Below are 21726 nucleotides of genomic sequence, written 5' to 3'. Positions count from 1 at the left end.
GCCCGATCCCTTGGTGCCTGCCCCGCCTCCCTGGGTCGCGCACATGGCAGGGCCGATCCGGGGGTTGGGGCACTGCCCCCGGTCGGGTCGCACACGGGACACCCAGGCGGGCCGGCCCGATCGCTGCTGCCCTGCCTGGCCACCCCGGGTCAGGTCACACACGGACACCCGCCGCCCCGGGTCACAGATAGCAGGTCCGGGTGGCGGCAGGGCAGGCGGGATGGCACTGTCCCACCCTGCCTGCAGTATGCAAATTAGCCACCATCTTTGTTGGCGGTTAATTTGCATATTGTGCTGATTAGCCAATGGGAGGTGTAACAAAGGTATGGTCAATTATCATGTTTGTCTATTATTAGATAGGATTAGCTTATGGTAAACTTGATTATGCTATATGTAATTTCACTGCAGCTTTAAGAATCCATCAAAATTAAGTAAGAACTTGCTGTACTTAAAATTAAATCTAACATATCACTCACAGGGGTTTTGGACATTATGTAGCCAATCTCACCCATTTTAAAGATAAGGAAAACACATGCCTAGACCACTAAAGGGCCAGGTCTTATTAATTTAGTATTATTTCCTCTATAGCAGTGCTTCACAAACTGTTAACATGCACATTAATCACCTGGGGATCCATGTTCTGATTCAGTAAATCCAGGGTAGAGCCTGAAACTGCACACTTCTAACTCCAACATACCAACACTGCTGGTCCACAGGAAGTAAGAGTACCCAGGATCACAATATTTACAAGTGTTTAGTATGTAAATATCATTTTATTTCATTTCATGTAGTTTCAAGTGATGTTAAAGTTCCCACAGAAGAAAAAAGTTTAAGCTCAACTATAATCATCCATTCTTTCTGGGAAACCGCTAATACTATGACACAACTAACCATCCATCCTGGCTACCTACTTTAAAAATGTAAATGTAAAAAATATTTTAATATGTTGACATGAAATATAGCTAGAGTTGAAAACTACTGGTAAGGAATTACCATCAGTTACCTGGGTGAACTTTTATAGTAGTGCTCTATTCCCTGCCCCGGCTCCAAATAGGTACTACCTAGAGCCGTGGTCGGCAAACTGCGGCTCGCAAGCCACATGCGGCTCTTTGGCCCCTTGAGTGTGGCTCTTCCTAAGCCTTAGGAGTAGCCTAATTAAGTTAATAACAATGTACCTACCTATATAGTTTAAGTTTAAAAAATTTGGCTCTCAAAAGGAATTTCAATCGTACTGTTGATATTTGGCTCTGTTGACTAATGAGTTTGCCGACACTGGCCTAGAGTAAGACAGACAAAGACTTGGACTTCAATAAACTATGTTTTTGAAAGAAAGAAGCTATTAGCAAATCAATTACTAGCAAAAAAAAAAAAAAGGTTTTAACTATTTGCTCCTATAAAATAATGTTATTAAAGAACTTACGAAGTTAAACTTCTCTCATATGAAACTGGAACTATAATGCAAATTGCCAAAATAAAAACTTTACAGATTCCTGCAGAGGAACTATTAACAATGTCAGACATCAGATATGTGGGGGAGAAAGAAGTTTACACTACCCTCTTTCCAGAGTCTTATAGCTGGTCTATTTAAATTGATTTGAGACCAAAAAAAATAACCAAATTTAATTATATATTGATATGGGAACCCCTACAAACATGACAGGTTCAGAGACAGAAAGTAAAATGAAGTGTATATGGCAGCCTAAGCCAAGAAATGAGGTAAGATGCCTTGAGGCTTCAGAGGGGAGAAAGGTCATTGGCAGGATGGTAAAAACAGAAGTTCAGTAAGTAGAAGTTTGCCCTGCCCTATAGATAAGCCATAAAAGGTTATCTCTGGTAATAACTCTTATTGTGAGCAAGGCCCCCAATTCAGATTCTTCTAGGTCAGTGGTTGGCAAACTCATTAGTCAACAGAGCCAAATATCAACAGTACTTCTTCAAAATAGACTCACCCAGGCCGAAAGCCTACTTCTGCACATGGGCCACAAAGTTTTGTGGAAGAGCCACACTCAAGAGGCCAAAGAGTCGCATGTGGCTCACGAGCTGCAGTTTGCCGACCACAGTTCTAGGTAATTAAGGAGGGGTAGGGTCGCCCTAACTGGTTTGGCTCAGTGGATAGAGCGTCCGCTTGCAGACTGAAGGGTCCCAGGTTTGATTCCGGTCAAGGGCATGTACCTTGGTTGCGGGCACATCCCCAGTAGGGGGTGTGCAGCAGGCAGCTGAATAGATGTTTCTCTCTCACTGATGTTTCTAACTCTCTATACCTCTCCCTTTCTCCGTAAAAAACCAGTAAAATGTATTTCTTTTTAAAAAAGGAGGGGTAGGGTCTCAACTGCCTTCAGCACAAAATAATTCATTGGCCAAACTGGCACATCTTGGGGAGGCCTGTTCTGAGCCCCTTCAGATAACGTCCCCCATTAGCTTTACCCCTTTGACCAACAAGACCATCCTAAATCACCAAGTTTTAAAAATGCTTTTAAAGAGTATATGATGTAGTTCATCTCCTTCTTTCATTACTATCAAGTCAAGAGATAAACAAAAAGTGGTTTTCCTATAAGATTTACATATTATTTTGCACTTGAAATCTGTTTCCATAGTAACCAGCACTGATGCAACAGAATTTTAAGAATACTGAATCATAAAAATTCTTTCATGCATTTATCTAAATAGATGAAGAAAAATGTAAAATAGATTACAAATATATCAGCTAAAAGTATTTTCCCAAAGCTTATCATCAAATACTAAGTAGTTCTTAAAGAATACATTTGGATATCAGTGTACTTTGAGATAAAAAATATTTTTCAACTGAAATTAATTTCAAATTAGATATTTTAAATGAGGCTGGAGTTTATAAAGCAATTTTGTTGGCTAGTTAAAAGATGCTACAATGAGTAATGGCTCATGGGACTCTGAGCAACACAAATTCAGAAAAATTCTATTTAGGCTCTGCAACTTAAGAGTCCTCATTTAGGTTCTTCTCTATTTTCTTCTAAAGGAAAGTCTTGCAGGAAATCTCACCCAAGTCACCCCAAGACTCTTGCATCTGCTCTTTCTTTGGGGAGTGGGGGTATACTTTTGCTTCCTGGTCCGAATTTTTAAACAATTAAAGTACACAGTAGTGAAACTTTTTAAATTTAATTTTTAGGTAACTCTGTTCATATGCTAGAGGAATTCTTACACATATGCACATGAAGAAAGGGACAAGGTCTCTTGTTTCCTGAAGCATTGTTTGTAACAGTAAAAATAAAAATTGGAACCTAAATATCCATGAATAAACCATGAAATAGAGAATTGAAATTATGAATAACATCTAAATGTGCACACATGGATAAACCTCAAAACCAATGTAAAATGAAAAAAAGTGAAGCCACAAGTACATAGTTTAAGCCACTTACTAAAAAAAAAAAATTTTAATATGCCACAATACTATGTATTATTTAGGGAAAATATATAGACATTTTATAGAACTATTTAAAAACCAGGAAACATATATATCACTTCCAGAGAGGCTTGTATCTGTGGGGGAAAGGAAGGAGAGCGACGTTGGGAGAACCCTTCAACTACACAGTAACACTTTATTTCTCTTTTTAAAAAAAGGATTCTAAACAAACATGGCAAATATTAACAGATCTATGCAATGGGCATTTGGGCATCTATTACAGTTTCCTGTCATTTTTATAAGTTTGAAATGTTACAACTGTTTTTAATGAAGTATTTTAAACTGCTTCAGAATTTACTTTCACTGAGACTCTTACGATTCTGACTTATGCCAGGCACCGTCACAGGAAACCTCTCAACAACCCTGTGTTTTAACAATTATTCCCATTTTAGAGAGAAGGAAATGCGGATATTCAAACAAGTTTAAAATTTCTTTTTCTTGAAGATTCTACAGCTAAAAGTAGTATATGCATCAAGATTTCTACCTTGGTTTTTATATTATGCCCAAGCTGTTTCCTATACCAAACTGCCTTTAAATGTTATAGGACCAACCACTGTTCTCAGGTGGTACAGCCATAGAAAGGAGACTAAATCAGTCCTACTTTTGAATTATGCTTTTCACTTAAATCCCTGATATCAGCTCATCCATTCTTTTTTTTACTTTTATTTTTTTATTTTTTTATTTTTGGTTAATCCTCACCAGGATTTTTTTTTTTGTATTGATTTTTTAGAGAGAGTGGAAGGTAGGGAGGGAGAGGGAGCGAGAGAAAAACATAGATCTGAGACACAATTGATTGGTTGCCTAACAAACACACCCTGACCCAGGTCGGGGAAGAACCCAGTTACATGCCCTTGTTTGGGAATCAAAAACAAGACCTTTCAATCCACAGGCCAACACTCTAACCACTGAGACAAGCCAGCCAGGGCATCATCCATTCTTGTTGTCAGTAAAAAAATAACAAATACAGATTATTTGTGGTTTAAAGGGTTTTATTTTGTCTGGGCGAAGTGCATTGGTAAACATCTAGTATTCTAGATTTCTAGACCCTTAAAGTTCTGAGTCATACTGGATTTTGGGACAAAAACTAGAATAACTAAAATAATCAAAACTACAGATACACATAACTCTTCTCTACAGATCATCAGGAAAATATTTGCTACGGAATGGTCAATTCATCTGTAATTTAATTATACATGGGACTACAACTGAGTTACACTGTCAGTATTTAATTAGGTACAGCCACACAATAAAACTGTGCATCCCATGCACTCTAAAGCTTAACATGTTAAACGCCTTGTCAGTCACCGGTGACTGACACTATACTTTCCATCCTGCAGACAAGACAGGCTGGGCGCTTAACGTGTTAAGAACCACCAGGGTGGCTTGTTTAGAATACAGATTCTTGTACTTCTCGTCCAGTGTTGAGACAGCTGATTAGATATGGTGTCCAGTAATCTACCTTTATAAAAACACTGCACTGAAAACCACCAAGGTAATTTTGATTCAGGGGACGATATGAACACAAGTGGAAGGTATGTAAGTCTTGATTCTCTCAATAAATATTCACTGAACACCTGCTAATATGCAAATCGACTAAACAGCAGAACGACTGGTAGCTATGACGCGCACTGACCACCAGGGTGCAGATGCTCAACGCAGGAGCTGCCCCCTAGTGGCCAGTGCACTCCCACAGGGGGAGTGCCACTCAGCCAGCTCACAGCTGGCGAGCACGGTGGTAGTGGCGGTGGTATCCCCACCTCCATGACAGCGCTAAGGATGTCCAACTGCTGGCTTAGGCCCCCTCCCCACGGGTAGCGGGCCTAAGCCGGAAATTGGACATCCCCTGAGGGCACTGGCTGGGCTGAGAGTGCATGAATTTCATGCACTGGGCCTCTAGTAATAGCATAATATCTCTATAATCTTCAAAATCACTTTGTGGGGGTAGCAATGAGTTTCCTGTTTGCAAATAATCTGCAAGGACATAACATTTTAAAGTAACCAAATAGGGATACACACCCAGGTCTTTATAATAGTCAAATCCATCATCTTCCAACTGTGCCAACCAAGCAAGTTTGTTGAATAAACTCAAAGCTGAATTCTTATGTGCTCAAGATTTTCAGAAAACTGAAAAAAGTTACCAAAAATACAATTTGTTGTCCAGGCCTATGAACCTGGAGGTCACAGTTCTATTCCCAGTCAAGGCACATGCCTGGGTTGCCAGCTTGATCCCCAATAGGGGGGAGTGCAGGAGGCAGCCAACTGATGTTTCTTTCTCACCCATGTTTCTATCTCTCTATCCCTCTCCCTACCTCTCTCTAAAATCAATATATATTTTTTAAAAAGAATCAACCCGTGAGTGCATAAATAAGTGAACCAACAAACCAATGTTTCTCTCTCTCTCAAATCATTAAAAAGTTTTTTTAAAAAAATACAACTTTTTAACAAAAAGGAGAGGGGTATATCTCTCATTTTTATAACGAATTTTGGCATACAGTTATTTTTCCCATTACTTTCTTCAAAAATTTCCTTGTCAAAACAATCATTTATACAGTCACCCATTTGGGAAACAATTCTTTTTCATTCATAAGCTTTATTGAAGGGAAAATTTTAAGTTCTAGACTTTTAAAATATAAGATGCAGAAGCATTTGGGATCTTGCTCTCTAGCATATGTCATCAGTCAGTTTTGGCTCAAATAAACTCTAAATAAATAAATAATAAAATAAAATTTTATTTGCCCATCTTTGGTAAGATATGCATATAATATTTATATGTAATATAAATAAATGTGTAACTCACTAGTTCATATTCACTAACACAATGACTTATACGATGTGTCATGAGTAAGTGAGGAAGATCCCTACCCTACGTACCTCAAGCCAGTAATTAGAGAGCAAGGCACTATGCTAGATACTAGAGATGTATAATTTGCTAATAATAATCCTAACTCCCAAGGTTTGAACACAAACAAGCATAAAAGAACAGTATAAAGAAAATGCTATATTGACTATTTAGGGTTATTAATGAAGACATCCTGGAGAAGGCTGCATCCCTCTCAGCCCTGAAAATCAGATTAAGGCTAAACTTAAAAGTTTAGGCTAAGAGTACTGGCATTATCCTGAAGAGAGCCACGGAAAATTTTGAAGCAGAGGAGTGATAAGATCAAAACTGTGTGAGAAAGATAAGGTGAAAGTGATGAGTGAGTAAGAAGTGTAATGAGAGTCTAAAAACAGAGAAATCAGATATAAGGCAACTGGAAGAGAATAAGGTGAGAAGCACAAAGTGAGGAGGTGACAGTCAATAGAGAAAGTGATGCATGTAAGAGCTAGCTAGTTCAACCTCCTTCTTTGGACTAGGCAACAAATAACACTAAATTACTCCATATTTTTTATGAGACATTCTCTTTCTTATAAGCCTTTATAAAGCAACAATGCATTAAATTTCTATTTTCAAAAGTATTTTTGATACAGTGGCTACAAAGTTTTGTAACACAGGGGACAGGAATCCCAAGTCAGAGTAGGTTTCCTTGACTCAGGCAAATAATTTAAACATTCCCTTTTTGGCCCCCAAAAATTAACTCCATAGTAAGTCAAAAGATATTAAACCCACAAAAGAGCTATTGACATTTGGGATAACCAGTTAGGAAAGGAGTCACTAAAATTAATAACAACAATGCACACAGAACCCAAGCTTAAATTTAGAATAGGGTTTTCATGACAAATCTCAAATTGGTATCTATCTGCCAAGACTCTGGAAATAAGAAGCTTAAGTTCCATTTTGCCACAACACTCTACCTCAGATGGCTTGTTAAAGCAGCAGTTAAAAAAAAAAGGGGGGGGGGGGGGGGTAAAGTATACACTCAAATCCCAAACTTGGCTCAATAAAGGCAAAATTTGTAAGGAGTAAAAAGAAGGGGAAAGTACCAAAAACAAACGTCTATCCAGCTAGATAAAATGTAACTAACTTGAGAAACCAAAAGGGATAAGAAAAGTCAGAAATTCTCAGCATACTCTCCTTTCATCGTTTCTCTAGCATGGATGGCGAACCTATGACACACGAACTCATATTTTTGGTTGCTTTTTCTTTGTTAAATGGCATTTAAACATATAAAATAAATATCAAAAATATAAATCTTTATTTTACTATGGTTGCAAATATCAAAAAATTTCTATATGTGACACGGCACCAGAGTTAAGTTAGGGTTTTTCAAAATGCTGACACGCCAAGCTCAAAAGGTTCGCCATCACTGAACTAGACATTCCTAAAACACACCTGCTCAAAAACAGATAGAAGGAACACATCTCCACAGTGTTTGTTTGTTTGTTTATTTTGGTTGTTGTTTTTTAAATATATTTTATTGATTTTTTACAGAGAGGAAGGGAGAGGGATAGAGTTAGAAACATCGATGAGAGAGAAACATCGATCAGCTGCCTCCTGCACACCCCCAATTGGGGATGTGCCCGCAACCCAGGTACATGCCCTTGACCAGAATCCAACCTGGGACCTTTCAGTCCGCAGGCCGACGCTCTATCCACTGAGCCAAACCAGTTACGGCTCTATAGTTCTTAAGAAGTCACATTTGGGACTGCTCAAGCAGTTTTCCTGAGAATTTTCCAGTTATTTAAATCAATTCTTTGCTCTACTGGGGTACAGGAAAACAGCCCATACTCCTCTTTTATTAAATACTAGAGGCCCGGTGCACAAAATCTGTGCACTCAGGGGGAGGGAGGGGGAGTCCTTCAGCCCTGCCTGCGTCCTCTTGCAGTGCGGGAGCCCTCAGTTGAACATCCTTAGTGCTGCCACAGAGGCCAGAGAGGCTCCGGATGCTGCACTCGCCAGCCGTGAACCCAGCTTCTGGCTGAGCAGCGCTCCCACCAGGGGGTAGTTCCTGTTGAGGTGTCTGCCCCTGGCGGTCAGCGCACATCATAGCAACCGGTCCTTCAGCCATTCAATCAATTTGCATATTAGCCTTTTATTATATAGGAAGGTTGCTCTAACACCATTTGTTCTTTCAACTGCCTTTCTCTAATTGTTTTTAAATACTTTTTTAAGCAATCCTTTTAGAAAAATTATTAGAAAGGAGAGACAAGTGCTTAAACTATTTTGCAAAAAGCTCTCTTACTATCTTTATCTTTCAAACTAGTACATCCTACATTACGCTCTCTTAAGACCAACCCATCTTTCAAGGCCTGGCAAAGTCCACCCATCTCCATGAAGTCTTCCTCAACAACACTGGCACACAGTAATTTCTACTTCTGAAATTATAAACTTAATGATAAACTGTAATCACAAATATGCGTAAGTTCTATTTGATCTCCCATCTACATGAAAGCTTAGAACAGGAGGCTGTTCTGCACTTTTCAACATAGGTGTTCATTACAAGCAACTGCAAAACCCTTTTATAAGGTAGGTGTTAACTTATAACATCAATGGGAAAAAAGCTAGCTCTTTGTCTAAATATGGTCTATTGGCCTGTCCTTCTCCACTTCTTTACTCCCAAAAGAAAACTAATCTGTCCCATAAGGTTCTCCTTTACCCTGAAAAAGGGGTAACTTTCTTTGTACACTCAATACATGCCAAGTGCTTTTAAGACATTATCTTTTCATATTAAACTTTTAAAGTGGGGGTTTTTGTGTGTTTTTAGTTAAGGAAGCTAAAGCTTGGTTGTGGTGGTGATTTGAACCCAGCTCCTAAACTTTGGAGTCTACCACACTACTGGACACTGAAGCAGATGACCATAGATTCAATCAACTCAATCCCTATTAAAATACCAACAGCATATTTCATAGTTCTAGAACAAATATCCCCAAATTTATATGGAACCAAAACAAGCCCTGAAAAGCCTGAGCAATCGTGAGAAAGAACAACAAAGTTGGAGGGATCACAATATCTGATATCAAACTATATTACAAACCCACTGTAATCAAAACAGCCTGGTGCTGGCAGAACAGGTATATAGACCAATGGAACAAAACAGAGACCTTAGAAATTGACCCACGCCAATATGGTCAACTGATATAGACAGTGTGGAGCACATCTGTAATACTGTAAATTATAAATAAAAAATTTTTAATTAAAAAGCAAATATGAAAAGGAATTTATTGTATGCAAAAGGGCATCTATGAAAGAGTAAGAGAAACACTGAGAGATGGTCAAAGAACATACAATTAATAATTTGAATTCAGTTATCCTATTAAATTTTCAACATCGATTGTAACCAAAGATATGTAAATAAAGCAGTAAGATCTCCATTTTTACCTGTGTTGCATTTTTAAGTAACGCCCACTTGTAAACAAAAGTATCTGTAAATAAGCACAAACCTAACTCTAATGGGAGACAGAATGGATACACCTTTCTGGATGGATTTACTGATGTGTGTCTTCAATCTTGAAAATATACATGCCATTTGACTCACAAATCTACTTTATAACCTATCCTAAATGTCAAGATTTATCTACACAGATGTTTAGCCAGCATTATTTACAAGAAATAACCCTACATCCAAAAAGAGGATTAGTTAAGTAGTACTACAATGCCACTTAAGAAATCATGTTGTAGAGATTTTTTTAATCACATAGGGAAATACAATATGAAATGAAAAAGTAAATTACAAAATTACAATAAGATCTTAATTTAGGAAAAATTACAAAAGGATATAAACTAAAAGATGTATACTAAATGTCAGCAGTGGTTACCACTAGTTGATATGATTTTTACTTTCTTCCTTTTTATTTTGTGTTTTCCAAGTGTCTACAAAGATTATTACTTTTTAAATTTAAAAAAATTAAACTTTTACAACAAGGTGTGAATTATCATATCACTGTTTTAGGTAAAGAGCTGTGGTCACAAACCCTGTTCCATCAATCACAAGTTTAGCTGTAACTTAAAGGCAGTAAATTTCTATCTTAAGCCAGAGGGAGGGGAGGGAAAGGTCTGGATAGAGGTGGACAAAGGGGGGGGGAGGGGGGGGGAGGATGAGACATCTGTAATAATGTCAACAATAAAAATAAAATATTAAAAAATTTTCCATCTTAACATCCAGTTGTAAGACATTTGGCATCAGCTACAATTGTTGACCTTCCCTTGACCTTCTAGCCTAAATTTAGAATTTTTTGAAAACAATATCCAAGTACACTGTCATTTTCTTGCAATACGTAAAAAGCCTCTCAATTCTAAACAAAAACTCCACGTAGCCAGTCCATATTAACATACTTATTTTAAAATTAAAGTGCTGATGAAAAGAAAACAGCAATTTCTGAAGATCTGATTAATAACTGTCTTTTTTAAAAATCTAAGAACAAGGTTCATTTTCCAGCCAAGATTTCTCTCCTATTCAAAAAATCACCCTCCATTCTAATACAAGTGAACTTAATCCAACTTTTAATATCTCATAAATACATTCATTCAAATACAGAAAAAATAGCGTTTAGTGTGCCAATTTCACACCCTTTAAAGAATTTAAGGAAGGCTTTAAAGCTTCAAAGTGCCTTCATAAATTATCTATTTAATAATCAAAAAAAGTTTAAAGACCAATAAGGTGATTATTAACTTTCTAGGAGGGGGGAAATGTTATTACTGAGTAATCCAAGCCTCCATTCTGAATCCATTCTGAAGGTCATAGGAAGTTTATAGAACTCAAAAGTAAGTCACTGGTTAAAATAACTATGTTCTAATCCAGCCGTGGGCAAACTACGGCCCGCGGGCCGTATCCGGCCCTTTTGAAATGAATAAAACTATTGAAAAAAAAGACCGTACCCTTTTATGTAATGATGTTTACTTTGAATTTATATTAGTTCACACAAACACTCCATCCATGCTTTTGTTCCGGCCCTCCGGTCCAGTTTAAGAACCCATTGTGGCCCTCGAGTCAAAAAGTTTGCCCACCCCTGTTCTAATCACTACTTGTGACTCTACTATAAATTATTATATAAAGGGGAAAATTTTTTTTACTGATTTGAGAGAGAGAAGGAAAGGGGGGAGAAAATCATCCATTTGTTGATTCTACTTATTGATGCATTCATCAGCTATTTCTTATATATGATAATAATTAGTGTGGTATTAAGTCAATCATTTTTTAGTAATTCTTGTGTATACCAGACCATCATTAGATTTTGCATGTTTACTGTTTAAAAAGCACTCTACTTGGAAACTGTCATGGCCTTAACTAAAAAATGAATTCATATTGAATCTTGTAATGAAATAAGCAATTTCAGAAGACTATTTTGCCACATGAAGTGATCCTCTAAAATGCAAGTTTATTAAAATGACAGAAGTATGGATGTTTATTTTTATCTTATAAAAAACTAAACAAGGGCCTTTCAAGTCACCTATTTTACAAATTAATTTTTCATTCAAAGTCTCCTCTTAGATAACCACAAATTATAGTAATAACTACCATCAATAGAATGTTTTCCATTGGGTTAAGCATTTTTATCACATTTAACACTCACAATACCCTAATCATGAACACATTATCACCATTTTATACATAAAGTTAAAAATTTACCTACCACTCTTGTCCAAACTAAACCTCTGTCCACATTACAGAAAAAAAATTACAAGAGACTTTCTGGTTGCAAATAAACACATATAATAGCACAAGTAGTCAAATTGGCATTTCCTTACATATCAATTACTGTGTCTTAAGCACAGACAACTTTACAATTTACAAAACGCTTGTACCCTGTCATCTCATTTGTTTCCCACAGCAGCCCTGTTAGGGGATTATCATCACTCCCATATGTCACAAGCTTGGAGGACCAGAGAGTTGAAGTGAAGTCACTCAGGTCTGGATTCCTCCTCCTTTTTCCATACACCATCTTTCTTCTCTATGGTTAAAGAAACATAACCCCCACAATCTGCGTATTATGCAATAAAAAGATGAATGTATGAGAGATCTAGATAAGCAACTTTCATCAGTTACATTCTTCACCAAGTTCAGAGAGTTACTGGTTATTTTGATGCCAACCATAGAAATACAAATTATGTAAGTAAATTTTGTTAAGTTGGCACATTAGCAAGGGAATCCCCTAGATTCTACTTGTATTGGCCAGAAGACTAAACCCAAAGTCAGTGAGAAGTACAAACTATCTCCTTGTGTAAAAACAGGATGTATACACTAGTCCAGCCGTGGGCAAACTACGGCCCGCGGGCCGTTGAAATGAATAAAACTATTGAAATAAAAGACCGTACCCTTTTATGTAATGTTTACTTTGAATTTATATTAGTTCACACAAACACTCCATCCATGCTTTTGTTCCGGCCCTCCGGTCCAGTTTAAGAACCCATTGTGGAGTCAAAAAGTTTGCCCACCCCTGCACTAGTCTTTCATGACTTAACTGTTGTTTCAAATAGACATCTGCCCATAAAATCAACTACCTTATAGCCATTTGCTCCAGAGTGGGTACTGAGTGTGTCTTCCTATATACACACATTTCTACTCAAGTTTAGCAAATATGTGTACACCCAAACACACAGAGTTGTGGTTAGTAATAACTGGAAAAATAATTTTTAAAATACAGTAGTTATCTTGGCTCTGCATTTATGAAGACTTCGTGCTTCTCAATGTGCACAAGCAAAATTGTTCTATTTAATTACTTCTACTTCTTTCTACAATATCTACCATTACCCTTTCTACTTTAAAATTTCCCACTCCTGCCCTGGCCAGTGTGGTTCCGTTGGTTGGAGCATTGTCCTGTAAACCGAAAGGTCGTGGGTTCAATTCCCAGTCATGGCATATACATAGGTTGAGGGTTCGATTCCCAGTTGGGGCAAATACTGTCCAATTGATGTTTCTCTCTCTCTCGCTCCCTCCTTCCCTCTCTAAAGTCAATAAACATAACCTCAGATGAGGATTTTTTTTTAAAAAAAATTTTAATTTCCCGCTTCACTTAGTGACTTGCCCCATCTTTACTTTTTTTTTCTAATCCCCACCCAAGGATATGTTTTTATTGAGAGAGAGAGAGAGAGAGAGAGAGAGAGAGAGAGAGAAGGAAAGAAAGAGAGAGAGAGAGAGAGAGAGAGAAACATCGATGTGAGAAATGAGAAACATCAATCAATTCAAACCTGCAACCTAGGATGTGCCGGAAATTGAATCTGTAACCTTTTGGTGTACCAGCTGACACTCCAGCCAACTGAGCCACCCATTACTTTTTAACAACCCTATCTTCTCATTGGTATGATATCAGACTTCAAAGTTTTACCCAGTCATCTCTAATTGTGACAATTTTCAATGAAGAAAGGCCTCCTACTTTCTCTAAGAGGGCCTCTGAGTAGTTTCTGTGACAAGTCACAATCATTCCCTCTAATAGGGAAACTTAATTCCCTCACAGAAAGATTTTCAAAGAAAATAAAATCAAAGCCAGATGTTTAAAGTACTTTATAAAGTAACAAGTATTATCCTATTGCCATCGTATTTTCAGGTTAATGGGGTTTTTTTCTGCTAGCCATTTTTAAAGCTATCAGAGAAAGCCGTCAACCAGAGTCTTCTGTACTAAGGGTGCTAAGAGTAAAGGATCGGAAGAAACTTACATGAGTAATGAATTCATTGGGGAATCAAGTTCAATTACTTTATATTCCCAACTATCTTCCTTAAGTTAAATAATGCCCGGAAAGTTTGTAAACACACTTGAACTTTGAAATTCCAAAATGGTTATAGAGACTACAGTACTATTACACTTTTTAAAAGAAAAGAAAAAAAAGGCTGTTTCTCAGCACCCACCCCAGGGAAAACCTCCTTTGGTAAAGCTGTAAATGACCATTACAAAAGTTTAACTTTTATTCCCACCCCTTACATTTCTAGCTCTTACATTTGAGAGCCTGCCTGCTAAATGGCTTTGCTTACAATTTTATGTCAAACAGGTCTTCACTGGGGCACAATTTTTTTTATGTATACTGCTACTAAGTGTTGCAATTTTTAAAACATGTTTTGCCCCACAGGCCTGGCTCAGTGGTTGAGTGTCTACCTAGGAACCTAGGTCAGGGTTCAACTCCTGGTCAGGGCACATGCTCAGTTTTCTGGCTGGATTCCCAGTGTGGGGCGTGTAGGAGGCAGCCAATCGATGATTCTCTCTCATCACTGATGTTTCTCTCTCTCTCTCCCTTTCCCTTCCTCTCTGAAATCAATAAAAATATATTTTTAAAAATAAAAATAATAAAGCCATGTCTTAGAACTACAGGATCAAACTAGATGACAGTCTTCCAGGCAGCAGTTTACTATCAGACAGATGGAAAAATCACAATTTTGGAAAAATTCTAACAATTTCAAGAAATTATTTTTACTTGTGAATATTCAAAAACTTTATCCTAAAGTTACAGAACAGTAGCAAATGAAAAAGGAATTCCAAAATAGGTGCACTCTAATTAAGGCCAGAATAATCTCATTTTAAACTTGTTCCTTATAATAAATCACTCTAAGACAGTTCCTTCCTTCCCCAAAAAAATAATTTCAAAGGATTTCCAAACTTGACTAATTAGGTTTAATCACATCTACATATATCCTATCATCCTACAAAGTCATTAAAATATGAGTGTTAATGCTTTATAAAGATCCTACACTTCCTAAAAAAGAGTAAGCATTTCTCTTAAAAGAGACACGAAGCACCTTCCTAAGACTGAACTCCTGGAGTTGCACCTGACTCACCCCAACTTAGCTCTTCAACTTTACTCATCCAGAAAGCAGAGGGAGACAAAGAGTTTCTACAGTCAAAAACAGATGAGTCCCTATTCATTCGCCTGTTTGCTCCTCCTTTCAACACAAATCTTAACAAGTTATTTGGTTTCTAATGTAGTAATGGGTGACTCAGAGCAAATGAGCAGGGAGAGGGACTGTTTTAGGCGATCATTTGCTAGGAATGGCTATCAAGTGAAGGCTAACTCTAGAAGAAGGAGAGAGAAAAAGACTACAATCTGTGAGCAGCAGACTGAGCATTTAATAAATGGTGAGCGTGTTTGTCCAGTTTTAAGGATCCCATCTCTTCTCAGTGTACCACAGCATAAGAACGATGTTCATGGCCACAACTGAGTAAAAACTTACGCTTCTGATTAGACGAGTACACAGAGAAACAGATACACAGACAGACACACACATCCCTTAGGGTCCAAAAGCGCTAAATTAACCAATCCATCTGCAATGCCAATTACTTGAGAATCCCAACCAGAAGAGCTCTAGGACAAAACTTCCTTTTATTTATTTATTTTTCCTGTGTAAACAGTTCTGCCATGTGCTTTGGTTGGCAGGTAATACTAAAATAAGCTTTATTTCCTGGTTTTTTTCCCCTTACCAAATCTCTACCATCTGGCACCACCTCCGACACGTCCCAGGGCTACCGTGAATACAGAAGTGTATTTCCCAGAAACTTTTCTATTTAAGTGAGCCTTCATCGTTACTATTTTATCAAAACGTTTTACATTTCATCTCACACACACACACACACAAAAAAAAATCTTAAATCAGATTCTGGGAAGAGAGAACTCTGAAAATCGCGAGTTCATATTTAGTGCAGTTAACAAACTCTTAACCTTATGCCATGGCCGGACTGCCCTCACTGCAAGCTTTTACGATTTATATAAAAGCCTTCAAGTACCATCAAAATTCCCAGACCGAACTCCATGTGTTCAGCTCACGCTACGGCGGAAGGGCAAATGCTGACCTCCTAAAAAGAGGGGTGCTGTCGGTGAGAGGGGCGCAGCGCCCCGCGTCTCGGGGGGCAGGGGCGCTGCTCGCACTCGCGGTGGTAACAGCAATTCAGCAAAAACCCGGGAGCCAGGGGTCAGGTGACCTCGCACCGGACACGCTCCGTCGGAGGGTCTGAGCGGCTGACGCGGGCCCCAGTTTGACAACCAAGTCTGGACTCGCACCCTGGCCACGCGCCGCCGCGCCCAGGGGTGCAGGGGCCGAGGGGCCCGGGCACGCGAGCGCCGGGCGCAGCCTGACCCACGGGCGGCGCTTCCCTCCGGGAAGGTGCCCGGAGAACGTCCCGACCCGGCAGCGAGGCGACCGCTCCCCGCGCGCGCTCCTCCTCCGCGGGGCCGGGCCCGTCCCTCCCGGGTCACCCGGCCGCCCGTTCCGCACGCGGGACACGGCAGCGAGCGCCCGCGGGTGACAGGTCGCCCCGCCGCGCCCCGACCTCTCCGGGACCCAGCCCCGCCGCCGCCCGCCCCGCGCCCGGGTCCTCGGCCCCGGCTCAAGGCCGCCCCCTCGGGTCGGGGCGGACGCAGCGGCAGCCACGCGGCGGGCAGGGGGCCGGGCCGGGCGCAGACGCGCGCCTCCCGAGCACCGACAGCTGCGGGAGCTGCGGCCGCCGGGCGCCCTTTCAGGCCGCGCGCGGCGGGAGCGCGGGGCGCGGCGGGGGTAGGCCCGGCAGCGCGACAGCCCGGCTGCCCGGCGCAGCGACGGGAGGAGAGCCGAGCGGCCGCGGCCACGACCCCGCCGCCTGCAGCGGGAACCCGCGCGCCCGAGCGGCCCGCGCCCGCCCCCCGGCCGGACCCCGCGGCCTCCGCCCGCCGCCCGTACCTAGCGAGGTCGTGGACGAGACGTGGTTAACCTCGGTGCCGGGGTCGCTGGTCCGCCGCCGGCGCCGCAGCTCCAGGTGCGGCTGCTGCCTCCGCGCCACCTCCTCCCCCTCCGCCATCTTGTACCGATTTAAAATTAACTCCCCACTGACGTCAAACGGCGCCGCCGCTTTATCAACCTCCCGGGAGCCGGCGGGTCCTAGCGCCGCCCTCCGCCGCGCCTCCCGGTCCTCCCACGCCCTCCCGCCACGCCCCTCGGCGCCCTGGCTCCGCCCCCGCTCCGCGGGCCGGGCGGGGGTTTGCCTCGCCTTTCCCTTCTGGGAGGAATTGGGCCGCGCCCCCAGCGCCGGTCTCACCTCCCCGCAGCCCGGGGATCTGTGTCCACCCCCTTAGCCCTGGGCTGCAAGAAACCCAGGAGGCATCTCCTTGGGACCAAGTCCCTCCTCCCCAATTCCCTAAACCCATTCTCTTGACAGTTTTTCTCCATAATCTTCGGAGCCCTGCACGTGAGGTTGCTTCCCCACTCCTTTCCTTCTCACCTTTTCGTCATCCCTCCTCCTCCACAGCTATTCCCCTCCTCCCTCCCTGCCACCCCGCCCTCACCCCCAGCTATTGCTTGCGCCCTGCTTTCCCTTTTGATTCCCCCACACCCTCCAAACCCCCTATACATACACACACACACACACACACACACACACACACACACAGGTCCCTGATGTTGCTTCCCCTCCACACACCATCCTATGGTTCCTTTGCAATACCTCCATTTACTTGTAAGACCCTCCCCTATCTTCTTAAGTGTGCATACCCTTGCCCTCCAGCCGCTAGCACCTTGCAGGGGCAAGCCCAAAAGCTCTCCAACCAGAAAATGAATTTTAGCAGATCCGAGTGATGAACTTTCTTGTAGGGATCCAATGACTTCCTGTAAAAAGTTCGGGTCACTTTTTAAAACAGTCTGTGGGCCCTGGCCGGGTAGCTCAGTTGGTTGGCACATCCTCCCAATAAGCCAAGGTTGTGGGTTTGACCCCTGGTCAGGGCACATCCAAGAATCAACAGATGAATACATAAATAAGTGGATCAACAAACAGATGTTTCTCTCTCTCTCTCAAATCAATCAATAAATAAACAACTTTTAAAATAGCCTGTGGAGCAGGGGTCCTCAAACTTTTTAAACAGCGGGCCAGTTCACTGTCCCTCAGACCGTTGGAGGGCCGGGCTATAGTTTAAAAAAAAAACTATGAACAAATTCCTATGCACACAGCGGCGGCAAAAACACCCGGCGGGCTGGATAAATGTTTTCGGCGGGCCACATGTGGCCCATGGGCCCATAGTTTGAGGACCCCTGCGTGGAGGCTTCTGTGATACATGGTCCCTATTCTTTTGCAGTTGCATATCCGCAGTTGCATTAGAAATTCCTTTTCTCTGGTGGTTGCCAGAGGGGGTTGGGGTGGGGGAGACTGGATGAAAAGGATTAAGAAGTACAAATTGGTAGTTACAAAATAGTCATGGGATGTAACGTACAGCATAGGGAGCCTAGTCAATAATATTGTAATAATTCTGTATGGTGCCAGGTGGGTACTGGAAATATCAGAGGGAACACTTTGTAAAATATATTATTATCTAACCACTAAGCTGTACACCTGAAACTAATACAAAGTAATATTGAATACAAATAGTAATTGAAAAATAAAATTAGCCTCCCCCCCTTTCTCCATGCACAAAATAAAGGCCATTTGCGGATACAAAGGCCATTTGTAAGCCAGGAAGATAGCCCTCACTAGAAATCCACCCTGAGGCACTTTCATCTTGGACTTCTTATGTCCAGAAATGTGAGAAAATGTATACATATTTGGGGGGAGAGAGAGAGAGAAACATCGACCTGCCATTCCACTCATTTGTGCATTCATTGGTTGCTTCTTGTATGTGCCCTGCCCGGGGATCAAACCTGCAACCTCGGTATATGGGGACTACGCTCTAACAAACTGAGCAACCCAGCCAGGACAGAAAATGTCTCTTGTTAAAGCCATTCCATCTGTGGTATTTAGTTATGGCAGCCAGAGCTGACTAATAAAGAGTGCCTCATTAGTGGGCAACTGAAGTGTAATTTTGCTGGGAAACTCTGGGGATTGGTACACCTAAGGTTTCTTTCTTTTCTTTTCTTTTTAAGGTTTGTTTCTAACCAAGGGATGAAGAAGCTAGAATTTCTGCACATCAACTCATAACAGATAAAGCTAATGACTGCTCCCGTGAGTCATTAATTTCTCCAGACATCTAGATACAAAGTGGCTTCCTGCCGTTTAAGGCAGAAAGGAAACCTCGGGAACACATGCAGACACAGCCGCTGGAAACGTGGTGCTGTTTGGTGAGAGTACTGACTGAGGTCTGAGGCCTTTGAAGCTGAATGTAATATACTTACTCCAAGGCAGTTTCGGGAGCTGTACAGGCTTTCTGACCTTATTCAAATCAGCATCTACCTTTCCCTGCATCCTTCCCCCGACCGTTTCACCTAAACACAGCAACCTGTCACCAGGGCATGCGGTATGTGTTCTGTTCCTCAGTCACACCAACGTTCTAACAGTCAATTACTGCAAAAGCCCTCCATACAAACTGGGAAAATCAAATACAGAACTCTATAAAGTAAAAGGGAAAAAAAATTAAGAAATTCCTTTTCTCGCCCAGACGCGGTAGCTCAGTGGCTGAGCGTTGACCTGTGAACCAGGAGGTCACAGTTCGAATCCTGGTCGGAGCATATGCCCGGGGTTGGGGGCTCGATCCCCACTCATGAAGGAGGCAGCTGATCAGTGATTCTCATCATTGATGTTTCTATCTCCCTTTCCCTCTCCCTTCCTCTCTGAAATCAATAAAGATATATTTTTTAAAAAGAAAAAAAATTCCTTTTCTCTGGTAAAGACAGGTAGACAGGTGTCCAAATCACTGTCTTGTCCAGGATTTCTCACAAATCTACAACTCACAGCCTTCATCCTGCATGATCTCTAGAAAAGCATTGGCGTCATCGAAGCTTGCAGCGGGCCATTCTACAGGTATTTTGTAGGGCTGCTTCAAAACGCACCTGTTTCTGTCTTTATGGAAAGGGGTTTGGAGCTCCTCCTGGACTTTCTAACTCCCTGTATCCTGGTTCAATGCCTCTGGGGCAGCCTAAGCCCCATAAATCGTGCTTGACGATGGATTTCCTCTCATAATTTCCCCATGCGGCATCTATTTATTGCCCACAGTCTGCTTTATGCAAGGCATCATCTTGGGCATGAGAGAAGATGCAAAGATGAGTGATTCTGCTGTCAAAGAATTAACTCCCGGTTAGAATTAGTAGACAATTTAGCACTGAATGTGCCTCATCAGGGACACCTCCTCCCCAGAGAGATGGCCAGTTGGTGTCCTCACTGGTGTCCTTTCTACGACAGTAGTCCCTCCCTGATCCACAGGAGGAGTCCCTTCCAAGATCCCCAGCAGATGCCTGGAACTGTGGACAGTAATGAACCCAATATTTACTATGTTTCTTCCTATACATACACATACCTACGATAAAGTTTAACTTATAAAATAGGCACAGTAAGATATAAACAACAACAACAAGAAAATAGAAGTTACAACAATATACTGTAATAAAAGTTATATGAATAGCCATTGTTAAGTAAAGTAAGGGTTACTTGCACACAACCACTGCGATACCTCGACAGCCAAGTTGATGACCTAGTCCTAAACCACTACTACGAAGTGACTAGCAGGACCGCATGAGATTTCATCACAGTCTTCAGAAGGGCATGCAAATTAAAACATAAATTGTTTATTTCCAGAATTTTTTAATTTAATATTTTCAGCCTATCTTGGACTCCAGGTAACTGAAACTGTCGAAAGTGCACTGCAAATAAGAGAGGACACTGTGTTGTTGGTTTGAATCCCAGTCATGGCACAAGCCCAGATTGTGGGCTCAATCCCCAGGGGGTGGGGGTGTGCTGGAGGCAGCCAATCAATGTTCCACTCTCACATCATGTTCCACTCTCACATCCATGTTTCTCTTTCTCTCTCCCTCTCCCTTCCTCTCTAAAAAATCACTATATATATATATATATAATTTTTTAAAGGTTAAATAATTTGGTAAGGCCACATGACTAGTAAATTAAGAAGCTGAGACTTAACTGCAGTTCTGTCTGCTGCCAGAGTCCATGTTTTCAACCATGTATCTCTGGAAAACACACTGGTCTTGAGGCGAGACACTGAAAACTCTGTAATCATCTATAATAATAAAAGTGTGATATGGTAATTAGGCCAGACAGCTGAACGACCTTCCGGATGTCATTCTGGACGTCCTTCTGGATGAAGCAGAGGCAGTTAGGGGCGATCAGGCAGGCAGGTGAGTGGTTAGCAGTGATCAGGCAAGCAGGTGAGTGGTTAGAAGCCAGCAGTCCCGGACTGTGAGAGGGATGTCCCACAACTGGTTTAGGCCCTATCCCTGCATCCCCCAACAGGTCCCGGATTGTGAGAGGATGCAGGCTGGGCTGAGGGACACCCTCCCATGCATGAATTTCATGCACCGGGCCTCTAGTATAATCATAACAACCATTTGCATAGATGACTGAGTGTCCATGGGTTTGTTCCAGAGAGCTGGAGTGGAGGTGAACACACTCAAGTCCAGGACAAGGGCGCCATGAGCACCGTGACAAGACTCCATGGGAGCACCTGCTTGAGTGATCGACTTCTCCGGAATTCACAGGTATCTTGCAGTCCCTAGAATCATTTTGTAGTGGGAGCAACAGAAATCCAA

The 21726-nt window shown here is 41.5% G+C and overlaps 1 protein-coding gene across 3 annotated transcripts in view; it reads right to left on the bottom strand.

The window, feature by feature from the left end:
- ATL2 (atlastin GTPase 2) overlaps positions 1-17089 on the bottom strand; it is a 50803-nt gene extending 33714 nt beyond the window's left edge. For all 3 annotated transcript variants that reach the window (XM_081101272.1, XM_081101273.1, XM_081101274.1), the window contains exon 1: positions 16948-17089. In XM_081101272.1, coding sequence (XP_080957398.1) covers positions 16948-17065 — 118 coding nt within the window. In that variant the 5' untranslated portion in view covers positions 17066-17089. The remainder of the gene's footprint in view (positions 1-16947) is intronic.
- Positions 17090-21726: the final 4637 nt, after the last annotated feature.

Source organism: Myotis nattereri, assembly GCF_964212035.1.
Source record: "Myotis nattereri genome assembly, chromosome: 10".
Taxonomy (NCBI): domain Eukaryota; kingdom Metazoa; phylum Chordata; class Mammalia; order Chiroptera; family Vespertilionidae; genus Myotis; species Myotis nattereri.
This window is presented reverse-complemented; position numbering and strand designations above follow the sequence as displayed.